Source organism: Artemia franciscana, chromosome 1 (genome assembly GCF_032884065.1).
Source record: "Artemia franciscana chromosome 1, ASM3288406v1, whole genome shotgun sequence".
Taxonomy (NCBI): Eukaryota; Metazoa; Arthropoda; class Branchiopoda; order Anostraca; family Artemiidae; genus Artemia; species Artemia franciscana.
Window position 1 is genome coordinate 12,827,487 of NC_088863.1, and position 25,473 is coordinate 12,852,959.

The 25,473-nt window shown below is 33.1% G+C and overlaps 1 protein-coding gene across 6 annotated transcripts in view; it reads right to left on the reverse strand.

Moving 5' to 3' along the window:
• Positions 1 to 25,473, reverse strand: part of LOC136025841 (trithorax group protein osa-like) — a 95,364-nt gene that overhangs the window by 18,798 nt on the left and 51,093 nt on the right. For 3 of the 6 annotated variants that reach the window (XM_065701903.1, XM_065701867.1, XM_065701858.1), the window contains 6 exons: positions 23,265 to 23,357; positions 19,941 to 20,054; positions 14,976 to 15,178; positions 9,580 to 9,904; positions 6,321 to 6,505; positions 3,043 to 3,081 (listed from right to left, as the gene is read on the reverse strand). In XM_065701903.1, the coding sequence (XP_065557975.1) occupies positions 3,043 to 3,081; positions 6,321 to 6,505; positions 9,580 to 9,904; positions 14,976 to 15,178; positions 19,941 to 20,054; positions 23,265 to 23,357 (959 nt within the window). The remainder of the gene's footprint in view (positions 1 to 3,042; positions 3,082 to 6,320; positions 6,506 to 9,579; positions 9,905 to 14,975; positions 15,179 to 19,940; positions 20,055 to 23,264; positions 23,358 to 25,473) is intronic. The other 3 variants (XM_065701876.1, XM_065701893.1, XM_065701884.1) reach the window with 3 other exon arrangements.

The following is a 25,473-nucleotide window of genomic DNA, read 5'->3' on the forward strand; positions in this document are numbered from 1 at the left end:
GGGGGGGCTTGGGGGTGGGCGCGAAGCGCCCCCACCAACACTTCGCCTGGTTTCGCCCCAGCTATATATATATATATATATATATATATATATATATATATATATATATATATATATATATATATATATATATATATATATATATATATATATATATATATATATATATATGCGCGAACCCCAACAGCTAGTATATATATATATATATATATATATATATATATATATATATATATATATATATATATATATATATATATATATATATATATATATATATATATATAGCTGGGGCGAAACCAGGCGAAGTTACTAATACTTTACTTTAGTAATTAATTACTAGTTTACAGTATTTAATACTTATACTATTATTTATTAATTAATATACTATTATTCTTTATTAGTTTGTATGCTATTATTTACTTATTAATTATTAATTTTACAAAAAAAATCGCTAATCAATTAAATTACTGATAACTGCTAATTACTAAGACATAATTACTAAAAAGGTATTTTCTATGCAAATTTGATCGTTTTCCCTCCTGTTTTTTTTTGTATTAAAATTTTTTTTATTTTATTTTAAAATACAAAATGTATTCTGTGTTTTGTGTATCTTATCTTAAGCACAATAAACGCTAAAAAAAAAGTCTAAATATTTACGGAAATTTTACGATAATAAACGACACAAACGGCTTTAATAAACGATAAAAACTTTCACAGCCCTAGAATTTCTTTAAAAAAAAGAAGAAAAAAATAAGGGCAAAATTAAACTAATTTAACAACATCAAAGTATGGTGTCTTCCATCCCCCCCCCCTTTCTCAGCACCAAATAAAAGCAAGAATTGGTAATTCAGACCATTCTACTCAAAAATTGTAATATTAGCCTGTCTTACGATGAGTCATACCACTCTTAAGAAGAAAAAAAAATACTTTAACAGATATATGTTAAACATTCGTCTATTAAAGCCATGTCCTCAAACAATCGCAAAATCACCAAAATCAAAATGAGCTGCACAATCATGCGCAGTACGAAAAAAAGGCCAGAACAGAAAAAGCACTCCAATCGTGCAGACTTGGATTGTTGTGCAATTACTGGATACTAAACTTGTTTGCCTCTGAGAAAAAAATAGCCAACATTACCTAGCGGTATTCAGCGCACAAAAGCTAGTTATACAAAAAGGGAAAACAGGATATCAGCTTTATTTTGATTTCTATTTAGCTTTTCATTTTTGCTTTATATTCGGCCAAAAATTAAAAACCGAGCACAACACGAAGCAAATAGGTAAATCAGGGTTTTTTACAAGCACCAATGTACCCCTAAATATTTTACAACCAATAGAAACCAGTTTTAAATAATAATAATTAAAATGGGATTTTTTACGAAAAATTTCGGGTTAGAATCCAAATAGACTTAAAATTGAAATCTCAATTCAAAACTCAAACTATTTTTAATTTTCTTCTTTTTTTTGTTAATAATTTATCTTTCAAATTTATCATATCCGTCTTTTTATTCTAATTAAGCACCGGCAGCTTCAATAAGCTTTCAGATTTTAAGAAAAAGTCTTTCGGTTTGTTTTGTTCAGAGGGCTAGTAAACCTAAGTTAAACCGGCAAAAATTTCTTCATTTACCAGTTCTTATACTCGTATTCATCATCATGTCAGACAATAAGCAGGTTTGTATACTTCTGTTCTTTTTTTGCTTATGTTTTGCATGCTTACCCAGTCCTAACAATTTGTTTATCAACAAAAAGAATCTATAATGATAGAAATAAATATAAATAAATAAAAAAAAATCAGTTTTTATCCAAATAAGCTTTGTTTTGATTTTAAAAATTTGCTGGTTTAGTCAGTAGGTCAATGAAACTTCAACTTACAGTCAATTTAAATTCAACTTACAGTCCATTTAACTTCAAGTCACAGTAAAACTTCAACTTAAAGCGCCAGAACTTAATTTCTTATCTGTTCCTATACTCTATAATGCAAAGAATTACAATATCTCAAAAGTTGAAAAAAAAGGAGAAAAAAAAACGGCACACTAAATTTCACCAAATAATACTACTCTAAGATATAGTTAGTTATTCCCCACAATCTAAAAGTAAGCAGAAAGTTGCCATACACATCGAACAAGGGCGCCATTTGAGGAAGCAGGGAGAGTATAACTACTATGAATCAATTTTAGGCTGTGGAATAAGCCATATCCCCCTCCTAATCCAGGCTTCTAGTAAGTACCGGCCTTGATTTTCATCTTACAGATGAGTATTCAAAGATACTTCTGCATTAGGCTGTCGATCATCAAGATGTTGACAAGGCATGAGAAAAAATAAACTTCAAAGGCTTAAAAGGTAGGATGCCACTATACCTTGTGACATGTATATCCTCATGTGGGACCTCAATAGATGTTATGTTCAAACTAGCGTTATGTTTGCAGGCCATATTTAAGTTAAAAAGACATAGAACAATGAAATTTTGTATGCATTTAAGGCCTCTTCCCAGAATATACCGAAACATGTGTGGCTGCGACCGTAATCACACGCGGGGAGATGGGGTCATTCGTAAGGTCGTATTCAGCACGGTTTCAGAGTTTGACCCCCCCCCTCCTAAAAAAAGAGAAAATTTTCCGACTCGTAAAAATGCAACAAAAATGCATACAAACACATTTTAGGTATGTTTTTTAAGTTTTTTTGTGTAACCCCCCCCCCCAAAAAAAAATGGATAAACCCTTGGTTAATTCCATCAGTATAATTTACAAATACTATGGAGATCAGCCATGTGGAGAAGTTACATGAAAAAGAAAATAGATACAAATTTTCTAATGAAAATCCGTTGAGGTCTTGGATTTACAAAAAAAAATTTGTGGATCTGTGGATTTGCCTTGATTTTACCTTGCCCTTCCCACCCTTTCGGGCTTCTAGTGAATGGCGGCCCTTACATCAAATAGCAATTCACCAAAAAAACATAACTTGGTTAATATAAAAGAGGATAGCAGCTTAATAGAGATCAAAGTTCAAATTTACAGATGCGTAAACATAAAAAATTATAAACCTTGAATTTAGGAGCATCCGCTTGTTGAATATTAAATACCTAAAAAAAGAAAAGGCCATACTATAAATTTACAAACACTTGAATGAAACTCGGTTACAGAAGAAAAAAAGGGGGCCATATATAAAATTTAAATACTTTCTGTAAGATCTTAACTTATGCCAACTAGATTTTTTTTTTTTTTTTTATCCTCATTATAATCTATCACGCCACAGCAGACATGAAAAAAAAATACAGAAAAAAACATTCTAAACCAGCAATAGTACAAGAAAACGGAAATATTATGTTATTTTAATAGTATATTACATTAATATAATGTTATATCAATTCTTTAGTATTATGTTATCTATTAATATAAAATATACTAATATATTGATATTAAATCATAAGAATATTATGTAGTTATATTATATCAATAAATTATTTGGCATTACATATAAATTTATAATCTAAAATGGTGCCCTGTAATATAAGAAAGGGTGAAAATTCGGTCTCGATATCACGACTACTTTTAGAAGTTTTTTCCTTGATTCACAAAGTAAGATTTCTGAATAAAAAGTAAGCTTTCTATTGGTAAACGCAACATTAAACGAAGAAAATATATCTATATAAGTCTTTCTATATCAATATCAATCTTTCATCCACTAAATCAATGCTTGGCTAAGTTCTTCTTGTTGAAGAAGAGTGTGGTTCTACAGGTGTATTAGAACTAAAAAAAAAGAAAGAAATTTTTCGGCCTTTTTACGTTACGGCCTTGTTAATTTTTCGGCCATGTTACGTTTTTTCACGAACTTCGAGAAAGACCTAGACCAACCTTAGCTTTGTAACGATATAGTGAATAGAAGTTAATGTTTCTTTCATTTATTGACGCATGTACTGTCATTGAACACTATAGTTACTTGGAGTTAATAGTTACTGATTTTTTTAATAGTTATTAGTTTTTTTTGGCCAAGCTTTTATTTTACTAAAAACTAAACTTTTGCGTTTTACTAAGATCTCAAAAGAAAGGAAATTGAAGGAAAAAATATTAAGATGCAACATAAATAATAATGTTGCTTTGGCAACATCAAGTGTTGCATCCGCCATTGGTTGATACCGCCGAAAAGAAAGTGTTTTGGGTGAAACCCTTTTATTTTATTTCTTTGCCATCAATTAGACCCTGTTATGTTTGGGGTACGGCGTATTCCCCACCCCGTCGAAAATTTCCCTCCTGAAAAATTTTCGCCTCATGTAAAATAACAATCTTATTTTTAAATTTAAAAGTATTTGAAAGATTAGATTAGGATTACTAACTTACCCTTTCAGCGTTGTTGCATATAGACAGACAACCACAAATAAAATTAATATACAGAAAATATTAAAATTAATATACAGAATTTTTTTTTAATGCAAGCGAAAGCAACTGTCGAGTATTTGTGTTCAGGGGGTCTCTGGGCTCAGTCAGCAAAAAAACTATTCAATAAATTAACGGGGTCTTGGTCAGGGGTGGGGGGATTTATGAAGCTAAAACCTTTGAAAGAGTGCACTCAACAACTTCTTAAAGTTTCTTGGCCATCGAACGAACAGTGTAGTGGTGCGGATATGCGACATCGACATCGACATCGACATAAATTCGTTTTTAATTATATACATACTTGCTATATATTATTTCACTATATTTTTGCTAGTTACTTCAGAGTTGCTATATACAGTTACAATTATCGTCTATAGTTACTAAGATTATAGAGTTGTATACAGCTCTATAATCAAGAAGAAAGACTTGTGAAAAACCAGTGTAAGTCCTGAAATAACACCAAAATTCCACCCAAAAGCATCATAGAACTTAGGGAAATAAATATTTATGTTTGGGATGACAAAAATGGTGGATTACAAAAAAAAAAAAAACACAACTAAGTTCTATAAATATCTTTAAGGGTATTTTAGCTGGAGACTTGGGAGAAAAAACTTAAGGATAACCACAAATCTCGTGCTGTCTATTCACATAGTGGTTGGTTAGCAACCTATCTGTTTACTAACAGAGGGGGATGTCCATTATGTTGCTCAGCTGACCAAAAAGATTAACATTACCTAAAAATATTTAACATTACTTAGCAAAACTCTGAAATTGAACCTACACAACAAAATATATCTTTAAAAAATTGCAAAACTCGGGATTCAATTTGTAAGGGGAAAACTTCGTATGCAGTTAATTATACAGTCTTTGGTAGGAGCAGGAGCAAAAAAAAGAAGAAACGTGGGTGGAAAAAAAAAAATTCACAGTTCAAATATTTCCCTGCTTCAACGAGGCATCACTAACGAAAACGTCATAAAATTTATAAAAAATTTTATAATTAAAAAGTCATAAAATTTTGAACGTTATAAAACATTATAAGGTTATACTAAAGCGTTACAAAATTTAAGAAATTAGTTTTGCTTATTTATTTTCACGGCTTAACGTGTTAACACTGACAAAAACGTGGTATTATCCTGAAAACTTCAAAATTTCGAACCAATCAAATGAAAGATCTTAAGATATAGCAGTTTTCAGGAATGAATAGAGCTAAAATAGGCTTAAGAATTGGGCGAGGTTTTTTTTTTTTTTTTTTTTTTCCTTGAAACTTCTCTTAAACAGAGTGACAAATATTATGGGACATTTAAAAACTGCAACATAAATTTTCGACTTTAAGCTCGCGTGTTTTGTTAAGTTCTTGAAAAGATCCAAAACAAAACCCTCAGAAGTATCTAAAACTGAATTTTTATGTTTTTCAATTTTAGCTTAATTTTAATTTAAAAATTTAGGTTTGATTTTAGTTTTTAATTTTAATTTTAGTTAAGGAAATGTGGATTCCGGGGTACAAATCTCAGCTAAGAGTAACTAGCCAATACGACAATTAATAGGCATTGAGGATATTCTGATCAATTCAAATAGCTCGTTTCTTAGGGAAACTTAGCACCTGAACGCAAGTTTAATATTTTACACCAGAGCTTATCAAACTGGTGCAGACATTCACCACTTGGTCAACAACAAATGCAATTGGTACTAATTTACCTAATTCTCTGTATCTCATTTTTAAATTCAACCAACTAAGGATGTGCATATATTAATCAAAACCATTTGTGCACCAAAGATTTATTAATTCTTACTGGGCTTACGTTAGATCTTCTCCATCCTTGGCCGACACCAAATGTAATTGGTGCTAATTTACGTAATTCTCTGTATTTCATTTTTGAATTAAACCAACTAATGATATACATATAGTAGTCAAAACTATTTGTTCACCAAAGATTTATTAAATTCTTACTGGGCTTACGTTAGATCTTCCCCATCCTTGGCCAGGGCTATTTGCATCATTAAAGTCGTCGTGCACCATACCAGGACTAGGAGCAGTGCCACTAGATGGTGTAGCTGGGTGGCTTCCGGGAAAACCAAGTGGAGTTGTATTTGCTTGTCTTGACCGAGGGGTAGGCGGCCCATCTTCTCCAGAGGCTGAAAAAGTAGTTTTGTATTTTATTACCTAAAAAAAAAATCTGCTACCAAGTAAAATTAGCGACAAGATACTGGAACCATTTATCAAGGATACTTAAACCATGTCAGCTGCTTAGAACCGTATAGAGTCGACCTGTTTAGTGCGGTGGTCACTTTCAAAGTTATCCCCAACTTGTGTTTCATCTTTTCTATTTAGTTTTTTTTTTTTTACCTCCTGCAGATAACAAACAATATCCCTTTCTCCTATTTCTTATAATCCAATATATTTATAATCCTATATTTTAAATATATTTATAAATATATTATAATCCTTATATTTCCAATATCAGCAGGAAATACATCTAATCTTATTTTGTAGGAATTTTCTAAATAATTTTACTAGTAGGCATTTATTTCACAAGTTAACATAGGGATACCAAAAAAAGCTTTAGGGTAGACGCTCTACCTCGCCGGGTAAGGAAATTGAAGTGTCAAAACCCATTTAGGTAGGTGGTATTCCTCTGAGGAGCCCTAATAACAGGTAATCACTTGGAGATATTTTGTTAGATTTAAAATGCTTTTCCATGTAAATTTACAACGGCTTACGTTTATTAATGACGACTTTGCATGAATTTGGACCTCTCGATTTGGTTGACGGTTTGGTTATATTGTTTTGTCCAAGGTAATTGAATAGATATGTAAGATCAAGACCTCGTTCAAGTGCTCGTTTGCGGGATACAAGTTTGATAATTTTGACACAGACTTGTAGAGATTTTTGGAAACTACAACTTGACTTTTAAGTTTTTTTTCTAATTAGCTTAAAAATGCATTTCATCAAATTTTTTTTCTGCTACAATTTGTTGCCATTATTTTTATATTGGAAACTCCTTAACATTTGAATATTTGAATAGGGGTTAATAGGTTTGAAAATTTGAATATTTGAAACCCTTCAGGTAATAAACGGTCAGTGTTTCAACTTGACTAAATTGACATTGCAAGTGAATGTTTCAATATATTATGCAAATAGGAGTAGTCTGTCAAATTAGGTTGCTGTTAAAGTCGCCAAGCAACTGCCAACACATCTAAAGCAAGAAATCAATCCAATTGTCTTGAAGCAGCATTAGAAATTTGTAAGAGTTATGGAATTGATATAGTACTTTCCAAAATGTTAAGAGTTGGTGAAATAGGTGTCCCTCCACCATGGGAGGAAAACAGGATCAGTTCAAGATTAGAATTCAATATGGACCAAGATACTCCAGCGGACTTGGCATTCTGCATGATGATGGAAAAAGAGTACAAGGGATACCTTCCATTATTCACTGACGGATCAAAAGTAGATGAAATGAAGCATGTAGGAGCAGCGTTTTGGTGCCCTTTCAAAAATGTGTCCAAAAAATTCAAATTACCTCCAGAGAGCAGTGTATTCCTGGCAGAAGTTTACGCCATTAAGAAGGTGCTGGAGTTCATTGAGGAATCTGTTGAAGAGGACAAGGTTATCATTTGCTCTGATTCAAAAAGTGCTATTCAAGCAGTTGTAAATGCTAATACTATGGCAAAACCAAATAGAGATGTCCTTATATGTTACATTAAACTACAAGACATATTAAAAAAGAAGAAAGTAGTTATTCAGTGGATTCCCGCCCACATTGGGATCTCTGGAAATGAAATAGCAGATTTGAAGGCCAAATCCGCAGTTGAGTCAGGAACACTTGTAACCGACATGGACACTCCTTACGAAGTTATGATATTTGATAAAGTGATTAAAGAGATTGATCGTCAGGGTTTTAAAGCGAATAGAGATTTGACTGGGAATCTTTTTGTGACTATGAAAAAACAGAGAAATATAGAAACAAAGGTGTATAAAGGACTCACTAGATATGAAGCAAAGAAACTGTTTCGACTCCGATCACACCATGCTGGAGTTGGTTGTTACAAAGCAAAATTTTTGGGACAGAGTGAGGAATGTCCTAAGTGTGGTGCATCAGAAACTATAGAACACTTGATGATAATTTGCCGTGAAAGCGAACAAGAAAGACGTGAAATAACCGAATTTTTCAGACAGAAGAAAGTGCAGTCGAGCCTATATATGTTATTAGGAGGATTTGATAGTGAAGAAGAAAATTGTATGATAGTTAGTCTTGTCATACAGTTTCTGACAAGAATTGCAAGATTAAAGGACATTTGAATTAAAGTTTCAGGAAATACGATTTCCTCCTACTATTTATTAAGAATTGAGAATCGACTTGCCATAGAACGTCCTCTAGGCTGAACAGCAAGAGGGGAGTTAACGTCAACGTCAACGTCAACGTCAGGTTGCTGTTAAAGATTTTGAAAGACGAGAAGAGCATGCAATTAATGAAGAGCTTGGCCTAGTCAGTTTTTCAAAAGTACCTAGTGAAACATGCTAAAGAAACGTACTAAAAGAGGACTTGGTTTGTTTGACAACTCTCAAAGAAGAGACAGCAATCTCCAGTAATCTCAATTGTTGGACTAGGAACTCTTTTTTTTCTAACCAAGTAATTATCTCTAACATATTATAATTAAACTTACTTTGATGTTTTTTTGTTATTACTCTAAAGAGTCTAAACCAATTTTAAAGCCTCGAAGCTTTTATAGTGCCACGCTTTGAATCTTTTGATGCAAAGGAAATAATTAATACTACTAAACAACTCAATGGAACACCAGGCCACCTGAGACCAGCACATCTACACACGCTCATTCTCTATCCCAAACTATTTAAAGTCTCCCTCTTTGAGCCCTTCTATAAAGTACCAATTTCCTTTAAATCCTTCAGTATGACTTCCTCCCAAAGGTGGATCTAGAGGAAAATCTTGGGAGGGGCAATGCGACAAGGGCGCAAATAATTGACCAAATTGACAAATCTGTATTTTAAAAGGGTAAAAAAGAGAAAAGAGACAAATGAAGGCACCCAAAAGAATTTTGGAGGGTCCCTCTGCCCCCTGGATCCTCCCCTACTTCCTCTCACCCAATCTGGAGACTAGATGGTTGGCCATAAAGAAGGGTTTTCGGCAATCTGCCATCTTTCATTTAAACAACTTGTTCTGCGAGCATAGCAATTTTAAAAGTCGACTCACCTTGGGAGGCATTAGAAAGCGTGGACTGTTGAGATGCTTCATCAATCCCAGCTCCATCGGGTCCAGTTACCGTTATCTGGGAGGCATTAGGGCCTGGAGACGGGGGGTGTTGAGGTGTAGGCGACAAAAGATTGCCACCACTTGTCGGATAGCCTGGATGTGGAGGAGTTAATGGCGGGTTTCCACTATGTGGCTGGTTGGAATAACCTACTTTCTGTTGCAGCTGATGACGCAGATATTGAACTGGCTGCGCGGGAGAAGGAGTCCTTACCGAAACTTGCGACTGCTGCATGGGAGGCTGTCCAAGCCCTTGTTGTTTGACCCACTAGAAAGGCATTTCATAATTTTGATAAATACTAGCCAAAACAAAATACACAAAATCTACATTATTCTTTTCTTATTTCCAAATCGCAAATCTTTCAAAGAAAAATATTGCGTAGACTCCAAAAGAATTATTTAATAAGAAGTTAGTTACAGTATATCCCTTTTCTATTCTTCCAAAATACCGAGAATTTAATGCTGCTGAAATAACTAATGCATAAAATACATTTCATTTAATAAAAAAAAGTCTAATTTAGAAAAAAAACATTTCTTAAAACTAACTATTTCTTAAAATATCAAGAATCTCACACTGCTGAAATAACTGATACATTAATTTACATTTTATTTAACTAAAATGATTTCATTTTAAAAGAAAAATATTATTTTTGGTAAACTTTCAAAATACCGAGAATGCAACACAGATCCGTTATGAAATAACTAAAAATTATCTTCTTCTTTTACTGCACATCAGATTTTTTTTTACAAGGTATGTTTTTGTATAAAAAAATATTTTCAGAACCAAATAAGATAGGAGAAACGGACTGAGTCTATCGATAAAGTAGTTAAATTTGAGGGCAAGTCCTGCAAAACTTTTGCGAAACTATTTGAACCACTACACACGCATTGAAGACGCGAAACACAAAATATAAGAAAAATCGCCAAAATACCAGCTCTCCTATACATAAACTAAAAGAACAATAACTGCTTTGTTTTGTATTCCGCTTTTTTTTTGTTTTTTTTTTTTCTAAGTGGATAAGAAAATATATATTTAGTATTTATGACTAGCGTAACAGATCAAAAAGGAAATTAAAATAAGAGCTTAAAAATCATCACGAAACAATATTTCCTTCATAATTTCCTAATTTTCATGTAATTCCGTCTTTCGTATACTTTCAGTGTTTCTCTCCTTCGAAATTATTCCCCCTCCTCCAACTTAAATAAATTCATGTGTACGTGTCAGTCTGGACGAGTAATAATTTGAGTCATAAGGATTGCCGAAAGAAAACATAAAAATGCTCATCTTCCATGTTAATTTCTAGTCCAAATAAATCAGTCTGTAGTGTAGTCTGTAGCTAAAATTTTATGTTCCATTACATTTGTTATGCTAAGAAAAGTCGCAAAAGACAAAAAAAAAACCTAGTACACAGTTTTAAAACTGCCGTTGCGTCCAGCGGCGCTAATCCATCAAAATTCAGAGAGTGGGGGCAAAATTTGTTTTTTTTTTTAAATATTAGGATGTTTAATTTTCTCTTTTTTTCCTCAATAAAATGCCAAAAATAGTATATTTCAATGAAAATATTAAAAAAAGGTATTCTTCGAAATCTAGGGGGGCAAGTTCCCCCTGCCCAATTGGCACCACAGCAGGCGTGACCAATATCATTGAATAACTATATATAACTCACTATTGTCCATGGAGGCACGTACGAAGAAAGGTTTGTCAATTATTCAAAATAAATAAAAGAAACGCACACTCACAAGAGACAAATCAAGATGAATCACAACTACCCCCCCCCCCCCTCCCATCCTTACATGTTTTTGATGTTTTGGGATCTGACCAGGTGAAAATGACGAGTTTCATCCCCTTCGGAGAAAAAGAGAACGAGGCTTTCACCTGCTCAAATCATTGCGTTCGTAAGTACTAAAATCTGTCATTTGTGTGCAAATGATATCGTTAGCAGGAATAAAAGAGAAACCTTTGCTAATTTGCAGACAGGTATTGACCAGGGTTGCCACTCGGAGGAGAAAAATCCGGTGATTATTTGGTTGATTTAGTGATTTGTTTTAAGGCAATATAAAAATCACCAGGGGTGGCAACCCTGACATTGACCATCACAAAACAAACCTGGCAAAAATAAGCACCTATGATATAGCTGGCGAGAGACGTCACCAACATGGAAGCAGTATGTCCACTATCCCGAATTATTTGGGGTTTCTTTGAAATCCACTGAATGAAAATTGGGAAAATTGAGTCAGAAATTCACCAATAATTGACGTTTGCAAAACACAGAAACGTTAATAAGATACAGTAATCGTTCATTTTCTAATGACTAAATTTTCGAAGAAATTTGGGAAACCCCAATTTTCCAAAGGAATTTAGGGAAATACCATAAAACTATTGGATAGTACAATAACTGATTAAATCATTTTTATTTTGTCATGAATACACGTTCATTTGACTGGATGTTTTTATGCCATAGTTTTTTAACCGAAAGGAAACATTTTAAGGACGTTCCATACCAAAAATGTCACATTTTCGAGTCTCAGAGTCGACTGACGGTCTCAAAGACAAAGGGCCCTTTAGCAAATTTCCCCAGCACCAAAGGAAGCCTCCAAAGCAATTTTGGTAAAAATTGATAGGAGATCTTAGATATTTCAACCACCTTGAAAAGCTAACGAGAGGCTAGTCTAAAAAAACAACTATGATCTCTTACTATTTGTTAAGCAAAATGAAGTCTAACCAGTGTGCGCACAGCATAAATGACGTGCATCCTGTGTCAGCAAATATTTCAATCAAGGTAGTTAGCACAACAGGGAACTTCTAAAGCTGTCAAATTATTCAATGAGACTTCTTTTGACCTGATTTTTAATGTTGTTCAAGCAGGTATTCTACAACACTTTAGGAATTGCCCTTTCCTGAACTTTAAAAAGAAAATTCTACTCCGTTCAATTAAAAAACTAAATGAAACTTTCTTAAGATGCAACTTTCCCAAAATCTGGATATCCCCATCTCTGGCAAAAAACAGGACAATTTAAATGTTATAAGATTTCCGGAAAAGTAGGTGTCGTTTTCTGTAGTTTATTAGGATCTCTTATGAAACGCTATGCAAGTTATGGCAAGACCGCCCAACTAATTATGACTAGATTGTCCACACAAACTAAAAAAAAAAAAAACTTGTAATGGAGAGATAGGATGATTCTCGTCAAAAGCTATACAAGTTATGACAAGGCCGCCCAACTAATTATGACAAGATTGTCCACACGAACTAAAAAAAAAAAAAAAAAATTGGAATGGACGAGATAGGGTGATTCTCGTTTATTCGCATCTCTTATCAAAAGCCATACAAGTTATGACAAGACCACCCAACTAATTATGACTAGATTGTCCACACAAACTAAAAAAAAAAAAAACTTGTAATGGAGAGATAGGGTGATTCCCGTTTATTTGCATCTCTTATCAAATCTATACAAGTTATGACAAGACCGCCCAAATAATTACGACTAGATTGTCCACAAAAACTAAAAAAAAAAAAAACTTGTAATGGAGAGATAGGATGATTCTCGTCAAAAGCTATACAAGTTATGACAAGACCGCCCAACTAATTATGACTAAATTGGCCACACTAATTAAAAAAGACACTTGTAATGGGCGAGATGGGGTGATTCTCATTTATTCCGCATCGTTTATCAAAAAGCTATACAAGTTATGGCAAGACCGCCCAAATAATTAGGATTAGATTGCCTACACAAATTAAAAAAAACTTGTAATGGACGAGATAGGGTGATTCTCGTCAAAAGCTATACAAGTTATGACAAGACCGCCCAACTAATTATGACTAGATTGTCCACATAATCTAAAAATAAACTTGTAATGGAGAGATAGGATGATTCTCGTCAAAAGCTATACAAGTTATGACAAGACCGCCCAACTAGTTATGACTAGATTGTCCATATAAACTAAAAAAAACTTGGAATGGACGAGATAGGGTGATTCCCGTTTATTCGCATCTCTTATCAAATCTATACAAGCTATGACAAGACCACCCAACTAATTATGACTAGATTGTCCACACAAACTAAAAAAAAACATTGCAATGGACGAGATAGGGTGATTCCCGTTTATTCGCATCTCTTATCAAATCTATACATGTTATGACAAGACCGCCCAACTAATTATGACTAGATTGTCCATACAAACTAAAAAAAAACAACTTGTAATAGACGAGATAGGGTGATCCTCGTTTATTCACATCTCTTATTAAAAGCTATACAAGTTATGACAAGACCATCCAACTAATTATGACTAGATTATCCATACAAACTAAAAAAAAACTTTGAATGGACGAGATAGGGTGATTCTCGTTTATTCGCATCTCTTATCAAAAGCAATACAAGTTATGACAAGACCACCCAACTAATTATGATTAAATTGTCCACACAAACTAAAAAAAAAAACATTGTAATGGACGAGATAGGGTGATTCCTGTTTTTTCGCATCTCTTATCAAATCTATACAAGTTATGACAAGACCACCCAACTAATTATGACTAGATTGTCCACACAAACTAAAAAAAACCATTGTAATGGACGAGATAGGGTGATTCCCGTTTATTCGCATCTCTTATCAAATCTATACAAGTTATGACAAGACCGCCCAACTAATTATGACTAGATTGTCCACACAAACTAAAAAAAAAAAACTTGTAATGGAGAGATAGGATTATTCTCGTCAAAAGCTATACAAGTTATGACAAGACCGCCCAACTAACTATGACTAAATTGGCCACATAAATTAAAAAAGAAACTTGTAATGGGTGAGATGGGGTGGTTCTCATTTATTCCGCATCGTTTATCAAAAAGCTATACAAGTTATGGCAAGACCGCCCAAATAATTAGGACTAGATTGCCTACACAAATTAAAAATAAAACTTGTAATGGACGAGATAGGGTGATTCTGGTTTATTCGCATCTCTTATCAAAAGCTATACAAGTTATGACAAGACCGCCCAACTAATTATGACTAGATTGGCCAAACAAACTAAAAAAAAAAACTTGTAATAGACGAGATAGGGTGATCCTCGTTTATTCACATCTCTTATCAAAAGCTATACAAGTTATGACAAGACCACCCAACTAATTACGACTAGAATGGCCACACAAACTAAAAAAAAACTTGTAATAGACGAGATAGGGTGATTCTCGTTTATTCATATCTCTTATCAAAAGCTATACAAGTTATGGCAAGACCGTCCAATCAACTAAATAATTAGGCCACACAAACTAGAAAAGCTTCAACTGGACAAGATATGAAGATTCTCTAAGGTATCGAAGAGCCTTAGCATAAGTTACAAACTTACCTGTTGTGGATACTGCCCACCTGGATGCGCATAATTAACCGTCGAGTATTGGCCATATTGACCGGGACCTCCAGGTCTTGGAGGTCCGGATGCCCCGTATGGTTGAGAAACAGGTGGACCAGGCATACCTGATTGCTGCGGAGAATATCCAGGGTATTGGCCACCCATTTGAGGTCGCTGTGGAGGATAGCTACCAGCAGGACCTGACAAAAACATTTTGATAAGACTTGAAAAACTGACCACGACTGATTGATCAAGTAAAAATAAATTGGAAAAAAAAATTCTTTTTTAAAAGTGTTCAAATCTCTGTATTTTCTAACACATTTGGTGAGACAAAAGAATACCTCTTTTACTTTATAAAATATTTTCAATCAAGAGCTTTTTTAAAAAGTATATTTGAATCTTTTTCCCATAGTCATTTAACTCTTCATTGTTTTCCAAAATCATTTTTTAAATAAAAATAATATGATTCCATACCAATTTTAAGAAACTTCAACCAGACTTTGAAGTAGATCAGCTATCTTCAATAATAAAAGTTGATTTCTCAATTTAGGGAAATTCTTAAAATAATGCTAACATCCTTCAATTAATTTCGCAGTTTTCTTTGCAAAAACAAGAATTAAGAAAAAAAATTATAACCAAAGTTGAGAACCTCTTTAACCAACCATTTTACTCAAGCTTTAGCAAAAAAACAAAATATGTCTCTGTCTTTGTTAAAAATGTAGCTCACAAGCTTTTCTTCTTTTGAGTCTTTCAACAATAAGTTGATAAAACACACCAGGAAAAACTTATCGGCGATTTACGAGCCTAACTTTAGCCAATTTAGTGATGTCAATTGCTACAGGGGTTTGTGCACCCCCTAGATTGAAAAAAAATAACCCTTTGGGAGTATTTTCCTTAATATATTTTCATATATATATTCATAGCTTATATTTCCTTAGTTCTCGATTACTGAGTTCATACAGCTTTTTTTATACAAATATTTTTTACTGAACGCTGTACTCCGAAGAAACATTTTTTTTTTTGTTCCTATTTACTAATCGTCATCAAAAATGTCCCTAAGGAGTATTATTATAAAACATCCTTTTTTATCTGGTGGTTTATCTGGTGGCCTTTTTTGTCATAGACAGAATATTCAGTATCATAGTAAAAATAATCTTGGAATTAAATGTTTAACATTTGAAAGTAGGCTTTGCCATTTTTTTTATTTTTTTTTAGTAGCATTAATTTATTAACCAAAAGAAATAACACAGACAAAATCAATCGGTAGCGCACCAAAAGTGTTGCTTGCGAGGGTGTGTTACTAACAAACAAGAACAAAAAATAGAAGAGAGAAAAAAAACAAAAACAAAAAAACAAAAAAACAACGAGTTAATCTAAAATGAGCAGAAAGGTGAAACCGTGTACCGAGAAAAAAAATTACATAAATAATTCATATATCACATTCATTCTTTTGCTGAGAAAAAAATTGCGTAATTTTATTGAGAAAATATTTTCAGTTATAATTTTTCTTAGAACAGAAAAAATTCTGTGAAATAGATTTTTTTTTTTTAGAGTGAATTCAATTTCTTATTTTATGAAGGCCTGAACGCATAATCCTTTAATCCTTGCATTTGTTAGATTTTTCTCTTATGTGTTTCTATTTTGTTTTTTATATATATATATATATATTTTCATTCATATTTGTTTCTTAAAAAAAGATGCGATCTTTTCACAAAGAGGCATCGATATTTGCTGATTTGCATTTGTGAGTTCCACTACGAGTTCATCGAATCTCAAACAAATGGGTCACTGATAACAAAGTCATGGTTTACTTCAACACTTTGAGAAGCTTTCTAATTTAGTTTTCCATTTTCAAGAATCAGCGGTTTCCCTTAACCCTTCTTCTATTAGAAGAATGATTGGTACCCAGTTTTAGTTCATTAGTATTTGTGTTTTGTGTTGTTTTGTGTCAAGTGATTTGTGTTTTTACTGCATGTATTTATTGCGGAGAAATTAATTAATTTTTTTTTTTGGGGGGGGGGGGTATTTATGTTTGAATATGTTGATGTTCTATGTGTGAATTTACTTTTGCTTCGTTTGATTTTTTTTCATATTTTGTCCATGAATTTACTTCGTTTTGATTTTATTCTTATTCTGTCCCTGCTTTATTTATAATTGGCGTTTTGATCTGATTTTTATTGGTTTTGTCGATATATGCCTCGTATTATTGTTTGTTTTTTTTTTTCTTTCTTTTTTATATACATATTTTGCTCCGTCCATTTCAAGTTTTTGTAGACGGGTTTTCAATAAATAAATAAATTAAGTATCCTCCTATGTATTTCTATTCCTTATTTATTTTGTCTTAATATATATTTTACATTCATATTTATTTCTCAAAAGCAAAAACACAATCTTTCTATGAAGTAGCATCAAACTTCGCTAATTTGCATTTTAAGTTCTACCACGAGCCCACAGTTCCAAACAAATGTGTCATTGATAACAAAGTCATGGTTTACTCCAAAACTTTGAGAAGCTTTCTAATTTATTTCTGCAGTCCCCTCAGTCAAAATCGTCGAGAAGTTTTTCGTGGAAAGTGTCTTTGTATTTTTAATCAACTTATTGTTGAAAGACTCAAAAAAAGGAAAGCTTGTCAAGTGCATTTCCAACAAAAGGAGAGAAATATGTTTGTAAAGCTTGAGTTAATGGTTGGCTAAAAATGTTCCCTATTCTGGTAATGTATTTGGTAATGTTTTTTTCTTAATTTTTGCTTTTGGATAAAAACTGTGACATGAATTAAAGGATGTTAGTATAATATGTCATTGATAACAAAGTCTTGGTTTACTCCAAAAGTTTGAGAAGTTTTCTAATTTATTTTGCGGTCTCCTCAGGCAAAATCACCGAGTTATTCCCTGGAAAATGTGTTCTTCTTTTTTTTTTCAACTTATTGTTAAAAGACTCAAAAAACGAAAACCTTGTAAAATACATTTCCAACAAATTGAGAGAAACATTTTTACTAAAGCTTGAGTAAAATTAAAATGGTTGGTTAAAAGTGTTCTCAACTTTGGTTACTTTTTTCTTGATTTATTGTTTTTTGTATAAAGACTGTGACATCAATTAAAGAATGTTAGCATAAAGAATTTCTTTTGAGAAATAAACTTTTATCAAAACAATCATAATAACAATAATAGAGTAGATTGTCTACTACAAAGCCTGGTTGATTTTTTTTTTTTTAAATTGGGATGGAGTCATTTTTTTAATTTAAAACTAGTTTTGGAAATCACGAAGAGCAAAAAGACTAAGGGGAAAACAATTCAACTGCACTTTTAAAAAAAGGGAGAAAATATATTTTTCAAAAAAGCTTGGTAAAGAAAAAAAGCTAGGATTTCCTTTTGTTCTCATCAAAAAAAGAAAGGCAAGCCTAGTTTTAAATGTTAAACATTCAATTCCAAAATTGGTTTTACTACAGTATTGAATATTCAATGAGAAATCAAATTCACACAAACAAACATAAAACACCAGATGAAAAAATAATATTTTACAAGAATACTTTTCATGGACATTTTGAAAAAAAAAGTGCTTCCAGAGTGCAGCGTTCAATCAAATATATTTATATAAAAAAGCTGTTATGGACTCCGTGATCAAGAACTAAGAAAATATAAGATTTCATTTTTTGTGTCCATAGTACTTTTATTTCATTTTCTCTTTCTTATTTTCTCTTTCTGTTTATTTCTTGCTTTCTTTCTTCCCCCAACTTTTCTATTAGGTAAGATAGATCCTTTTTTTCTTGGTTGCTTTGATTTATCTCCATTGTAGAGTAACTCCCAATACCGGGACTCAAATACTGATTTCCCTGTCGTGGTAAAATTTTCCTTTTTGTGTGTGCAAAACAAGCCAAAGGTGGACTCAGAAAGTAAAAGGAAAAAAAAAACATACAATGTAAAAAGAGGATTTATAGGTTTGTGATCTTAACTAGAATTACAACTTACATGACAGAAAATCATTTAATTTATGCTTCTCTTCTTTACCTCCTTTCGTTTCTGCTTTCTTCTCATCCCCCTTTCTGTTTTTTTTTCTTAATCAAAATCACAACTTACATGAGTGAATATCATTTACTTTATGCTTCTCTTCTTTTCCTCCTTTCGTTTCAGCTTTCTTCTCCCCCTTTCTGTTTTTTTCTTAACCAAAATCACAACTTACATGAGTGAATATCATTTACTTTATGTTTCTCTTCTTTTCCTCCTTTTGTTTCTGCTTTCTTCTCCTCCCCCTTTCTATTTTTTTTTTCTTAACCAAAATCACAACTTACATGAGTGAATATCATTTACTTTATGCTTCTCTTCTTTTGCTCCTTTCTTCTCCTCTCCCTTTCTGTTTTTTATGACATAAATTGCATCTTTTCTCTGTTTGTTTTGAAATACATCAATTTTAAAGAATGACTCGAAATATTATGCTTAACAACTTCTGATTTCACTGTTGTGATAAAATATTGTCGTTTTAAGAATCATTTTGTAGTAATTAGTTGAAGATACCCGAGACCAGCATTTGGCTGTCAATTCACTAAAATCAAGAGAGGGGGAATGCATTTTTCATAACTTAGGATCGGTAAATTTTTCGTTTTTTTCAATCTTTTACAATGAAAATGCCAAAAAAAGCAGTTTTCAGTGAAAATTCTCCCAAAAAGGTACCTATGGGGATCCAGGGTGCACCAAGTCCCCGTCGCAACTGACCCTACTAAATCGATTAAAGTTAGACACGTAAAGTCAAGAAAAAAATAACACGCTAAACAAACCAAGATTCTACGAAACAATATCAAGCTCAAAATGTACATAGGAAGTTGTTCCGTACACCTTGATGTTGCAACATATTTAAGTATTTTTTGAAATACATCAATATTAAAATAATAAATATTAAAATATTAATATCAAATAAACATCAAAAATACATAATAAATAAAATAAATATTAGACACAGAAGAAGACTCACCCTGAGGGGGACCAGGGGGGTAATGCTGCGGGTGTGGATGATATCCCGGCATTGCTTTTCCAGGAGGATAACTTCCAAGGTGAGGGGGAGGCATAGGTCCTTGGCCATAAGATCCTAAAAAGCAAACAGTCAAATTTAGTAAACATTACAGCATCGCCATCTATATATTCAAAAATTGAAAGTAGGTTACTGCAAAGTTTAAATACAAGTATCTACCTACTTTTTGATAACTTCAGGTTAATTCCAATAAATCTTCGGTTCAAATCCAACTTTTAATTCATGGAAATTAAGCATTTTTACAATTTGCCAGATTCAGCCATATAACCCTGCATTTTCAGTTGATAGGGTTAATACTCAACTAATAACTAGAATATATTAATTCTTATCCAGCAAATTTTAAAGTATCAGAGTTGTGGGTATACTTAATCAAGAGGACACAATGGAAAAGCTGGACAGCCAATATTTCTAAAACCTCCTTTATAAACGATCTTCTCTCTTTACATGGAATATTGCACTGTTTTTGTTTTGCAAAACATTCTTAATTTTTTTTAGCACGATTTTAAACGTCTACAGTGATTTGCTCAATTAAATTGAAAAATCTTTTCTTTTCTTTGTATCCAAATTCTATTCATTATAAAGAAAAATAATTCACAGCAACGCTATCAAACTTACTGCTTCAAACAGAGCATGGCTGGATGCTAACGCGTAGACATAAGGAGGCCCTCAGGCCCATACAACCCCGACCAAATATCCAACATTTTAATTTCATAGTTTCTTATATTTTTCGTAATAAACCGTTTTTGCTTCTTTTTTCAATATTCCTCTGGTTGGTTGGGCAAATGCTGCCCAACCACCCCCCCCCCAACTTTAAAATAAGTTCCTGTGTACGTTCAGTGTGGATGACTCATAATGCGATTTGCAAAAGATAATATAAAAATGAGGATCTTCCATGCTAATTTCTATTGATCAATTCAATTTCTAAAAGGCGTCTGTAACTAGCCATAATTGTATGCTCCATTACATTTCTACGCAAAGGGAAGTTGCAAATGGCAAACAAAACTAATACGAGTGATAAAATCGAGGCCGTATCCAGGGGGGGGTAGGGGTTTTGAATCTCCCCCCACAAAAAAATACAGAATATGGCCATGAATAAAATAAATTCATGAAATTTCGAGTTCAGGTGCACATTCATGGAAATTTAGGAGGGTTTTTCTTTTTTTTTGCTTTCTTTTTTATTGTTACAATCCTGTGAAAATTCCTTAGACGGGTTATTTTTCAGTGAAAATAAAAAAAGAGTTTTCGAATTCTATGGGATTAAGGAGGGGTAGCTGAGAATCGCCCCCTCTCCTCCCCGATTGGTACCACTGTTTATGTACTCAATGTTACCGAACAACAATATTTAACTCATTGCTGTCCACGAGGTCACTTACAATGAAACATATATTTAGGGGGGTATGCTCCTCCCCCTCCCTCTGTTGTCCACCTCCGTCATTAAAGTCATACAGAGGGATAGGCATAATCTGTTATAATTGGCCCGAAGGACGCCACCAAATATAAACATTAAACAGTAATCAAATGAGTATTTTTTCCAGCTTTTACAGTTCCAATTAGACATACAAAACCAAAATTTTAGGCTCTGAAGATTCAGGGTACTTTCTAATGGAGCAGAGGGGCTCCTGTCAAAAGAAACCTGGAAGGTGTTCTATCAAGTCCTTAAATTTCCATATTTTCGAAACTTAGGTGAAAGTGATAAGTTCCATTCCCTTCTGGAAAAAATTAAACTTCGCGTTCATCTGTACAACTCATTGTATTCGTTAGCACCAAAATTTGACATTCGTGTGCAAACGATCAGAAAGTGTATCTACCTAGAAAGGTAAGTAGTGTATTACTCGGGTCTCGTGTAAGACGACAACGTCTCCAGGTTCATTGGCAAGGTGACTGAATTCTATTCTCTTTATTTTAATATATGGCCAGAAGCACCGCTTTTTTAGACTGACTATACAAAATAAATCCATGGAATGTAATCTGCGTTAGATCTTAGATGATACTTAGACGGAATTTAAGATCTAAATCTCCTAAATTATTAGGAGATTTATTTGTCTCTTGATAAAACTAATAACTGAGAGTAGCAATAATTCAGCAAATCCCGTCTGAAGATATCACCTTCCCATTAATGTCCGAGGGGGCTATGACTTCCCGCCAACTCGTGGTTATTTCGGAGCGCCACGTCTGCCACAAAGTTCCGCAACGCTTGACACACTCCCAAAACCGCTTGGTAGAGTCCCAGAAACGCTTGGTACGAGCCACTTGGTGTACAAGTTTTATGAGAGTGCGACCTCTTGATAATCTCCCCAATTAAGTATGCAGCCCATTGTTTGGACATGCCTAAAGATGACAGAGAAGAATTTAGGAGAGGGACAAAGGGGGCACTTGCCCAAGGCACAGAAATTTTAGGGACGCAAAATTTCAGATAAATGGTTTAACGATGATAATCACTTTGTAATTTTTGAAATTTTAATTTAGTTAATTATTAAAATGAAAATAAATGAAAAAAAAATTAATAAAATTAAATATTTTGAGTAATAAACTAAAAATAATTAAAACTTAATCTTTGATTATTTATTGTATTGAAAATAATTTTTGCTAATAAATTAAAATCTTGCTAAAATTGGCCTGCAAATTTCATGAGAGATAGGGGGGAGCAAGATTTTACCCCAGGCGCGAGAGGCCAGAACCGCCACTGGAGTGATGGCGATGTCTCCAATTTCATTAACAACGTAGCTAAACTACATCTTTGGCCTAAAAATGTAGGCTATACTAACAACCTTTCAGACTGAAGAAAGTTATATATGTTGGAAGCGCTAGTCAAACTTGTGAAGTTAAGTCGACTACCCAATCTATTATAAGCAAACTTGAAAGGTAATTTAAATACCAGAAAATATTTAAGACCTTTTATATTTATTTGCATGTTTATAATTAATCATCCTTTCGCTTTTTCTATTTTAGGGGTTTAGACTATGTGTTTAAATAAAACGAAAAAAAATAATATTTTAACGATTTATTCTGTATTATATTTTTCAAGAAATTAACCAATGTTTGGCTTATTTTTTTCACGGCTATATCGTTCCATCCCGAAATAGAATTATTCGCACTTGCTTAACCAAAATAAGATAGTGGATATAAATTCCGCTTTTCTGTTAACCACCTTTTTATATTTTGTTTTTTAACATTTTCACTAGACGATATTGTTAAACTCAAAAAATTGAATGTACCAAAATTGCAGCAACATAAGCTCAACACTCAACAGTCCTAAAACTTCCTTACCTTGAGAAAGGGGCACAATGTTGGGCTGTTGTCCGTGTTGCGGCGGAGCGTCTTGTCTGCTTGGGGGTCTAGGTTGTAGGGCACCAACATTCCCTACAAAAAAAAGGTTATTTTAAGTTCCAAAGACATAAAACAAATATTTTTGCCTCCTCCTCCTATCTTAGGACCATTCATACCTGAGACTAACACGATCTTTCTTGCGGCAAAATATGCAAAATTCCAAATTTTTGTAGATAGGAGATTGAAAACTGTTTAGGTTTCTCTGATATACTGAATCTGATGGTGTGATGCGCATTGAATCGTGAGAATACATAAGCAGAATTAAGTAGTTAAGTTTGACAACGCTCTTTGTCCATCAACATTTAAATATTTAAGAAAAAATAATTAAAAAAAGATTTGAAACTTAAAAAGTAACTAAACCTTCAGAGATAGAGGAAAGCTACAACTTTTTAAGCTATTTGGCAGGGCTGTATCCAGGATTTTTTTCGGGAACTTCAAAAAGGCATAAATTTATTTTTTATACTCATTTTCCTTACGTTTTTACGAGTCGGATAAACATTTCAGGGGGGTTAAACCGTCAAAGCCCCCCCCCCCTGGATACGGCCTTGCTATTTGGTATCATAAGTTTTAGGCTATTTTTTTTCTGATTTTTCACCTGTTTCTTTTTATAAAATTGACATCTAGCCAGCTGCAATCAAAAACTAGATAACTGCACAAAGATGGTTTTTGCATTCAAAACTGATATCCATATTTTCCTTAATATTAGAGATTTGTGTTCCTCCTTAAATTTGAAGATATGTGAACCAGTTCAAACAATCTGCCTTCATTTTCCTTGAAACGATAAAGAAGAGGTGAAAAAAAAAAAGAACCTGCAAGTGCTACAACCATGATTTACGATCGAGCAAGTTTCAAGTTAATTCTTTAGCTAGCATATGGTAAATGATTTTTCTCTTTTTTTTGGTCCCATGTGTTCAAAATTAAATAAATAAACAAGTTTTTTTAACGGAAAGTAAGGAGCGACATTAAAACTTAAAACGTACAGAAATTACTTCGTATATGAAAGGGACTGCTTCCTCATCAACACCCCACTCTTTACGCTAAAGTTTGACTCTTTCTCTTAACTATACTTTTTAAAACAGTAAAAGACTTTAGCGTAAAGAGCAAAACGCCACGGAATTCTTCCTTGCCCAAATAAACTACATCCGAAACTAATTTGATTCTAGTAGCCTAACTTTTTGCCCCCTCGTCAAAGTGCTTTTGGTCGACCTTGAAAAAGGCCGATGAAAAAGACAAGAAAACACAAAAAAGACGATGCAATTACTTCGCCTCCATTAAACAAGGTAATCTTCAGAACAGGTAGCCTTATTATCAAAATATGACGGAAACATAAACATAAAGAAACAGAAAAATAGGAAAAAACAACAAGGAAGCTAAAACAAGAAGAAAAAAATAATTTAAAGGAAACTTCTTTGATACTCCTTAGGTGTTATATTGGCCAAATTCTGCAATCCTACAATGGTCATGTCTATTTTTATTTTTATCCTAGTACAAAAAAATGTACGAAGAATGAGTTTTACTTTTCGTTGCTATAGCAACTCCAGAGCCAAAAATCACAACAATGCCGTAAGTGGAAAGAATAATCAGCATATTTCGGTAGCAGGAGAGCATGTATAATGTTCTCACCTGATTTTATTAACTTTGGTGTGAACTGAACGAAATTTCACACCCAAATCTAAATTAAAACAGATTAATTGTTATAAGAATCTAACAAAGAATTAAATAGTTTAAAGCCTAATTTGAGGCCCATCCCGTTTTTGATCCATTGGTCCACCTTAGTCCTACGGGAGATTGAACGGTAGCCTTCCCCTCTGTCATAATCACAAGGAGTCAGAAAATTGTGGACTCAAGGACCTTTAGGATAAAGAAGCCCCAGGAAATTCTTTTGATCTGCCCACTTGCTCATGGGCGTCGTTTGGAGGGGGCAGTTGCCCCCCAATGATGTGGAGAAAAAATTTTTATGTATCCTGTCCTTACTCCAAAATTTGAACCTCTGACCCATACATTTTTCTAAAGATTACTATATATTATTGCATGTATATAAGGTAATTATAATTATTCTGGTGCCATTTTATGTACTTGGTATCTCCAGAGTTTTTGAATCTTATGGATATTTTTTGATCATACGTTTAATGAACCACATTTAAATACT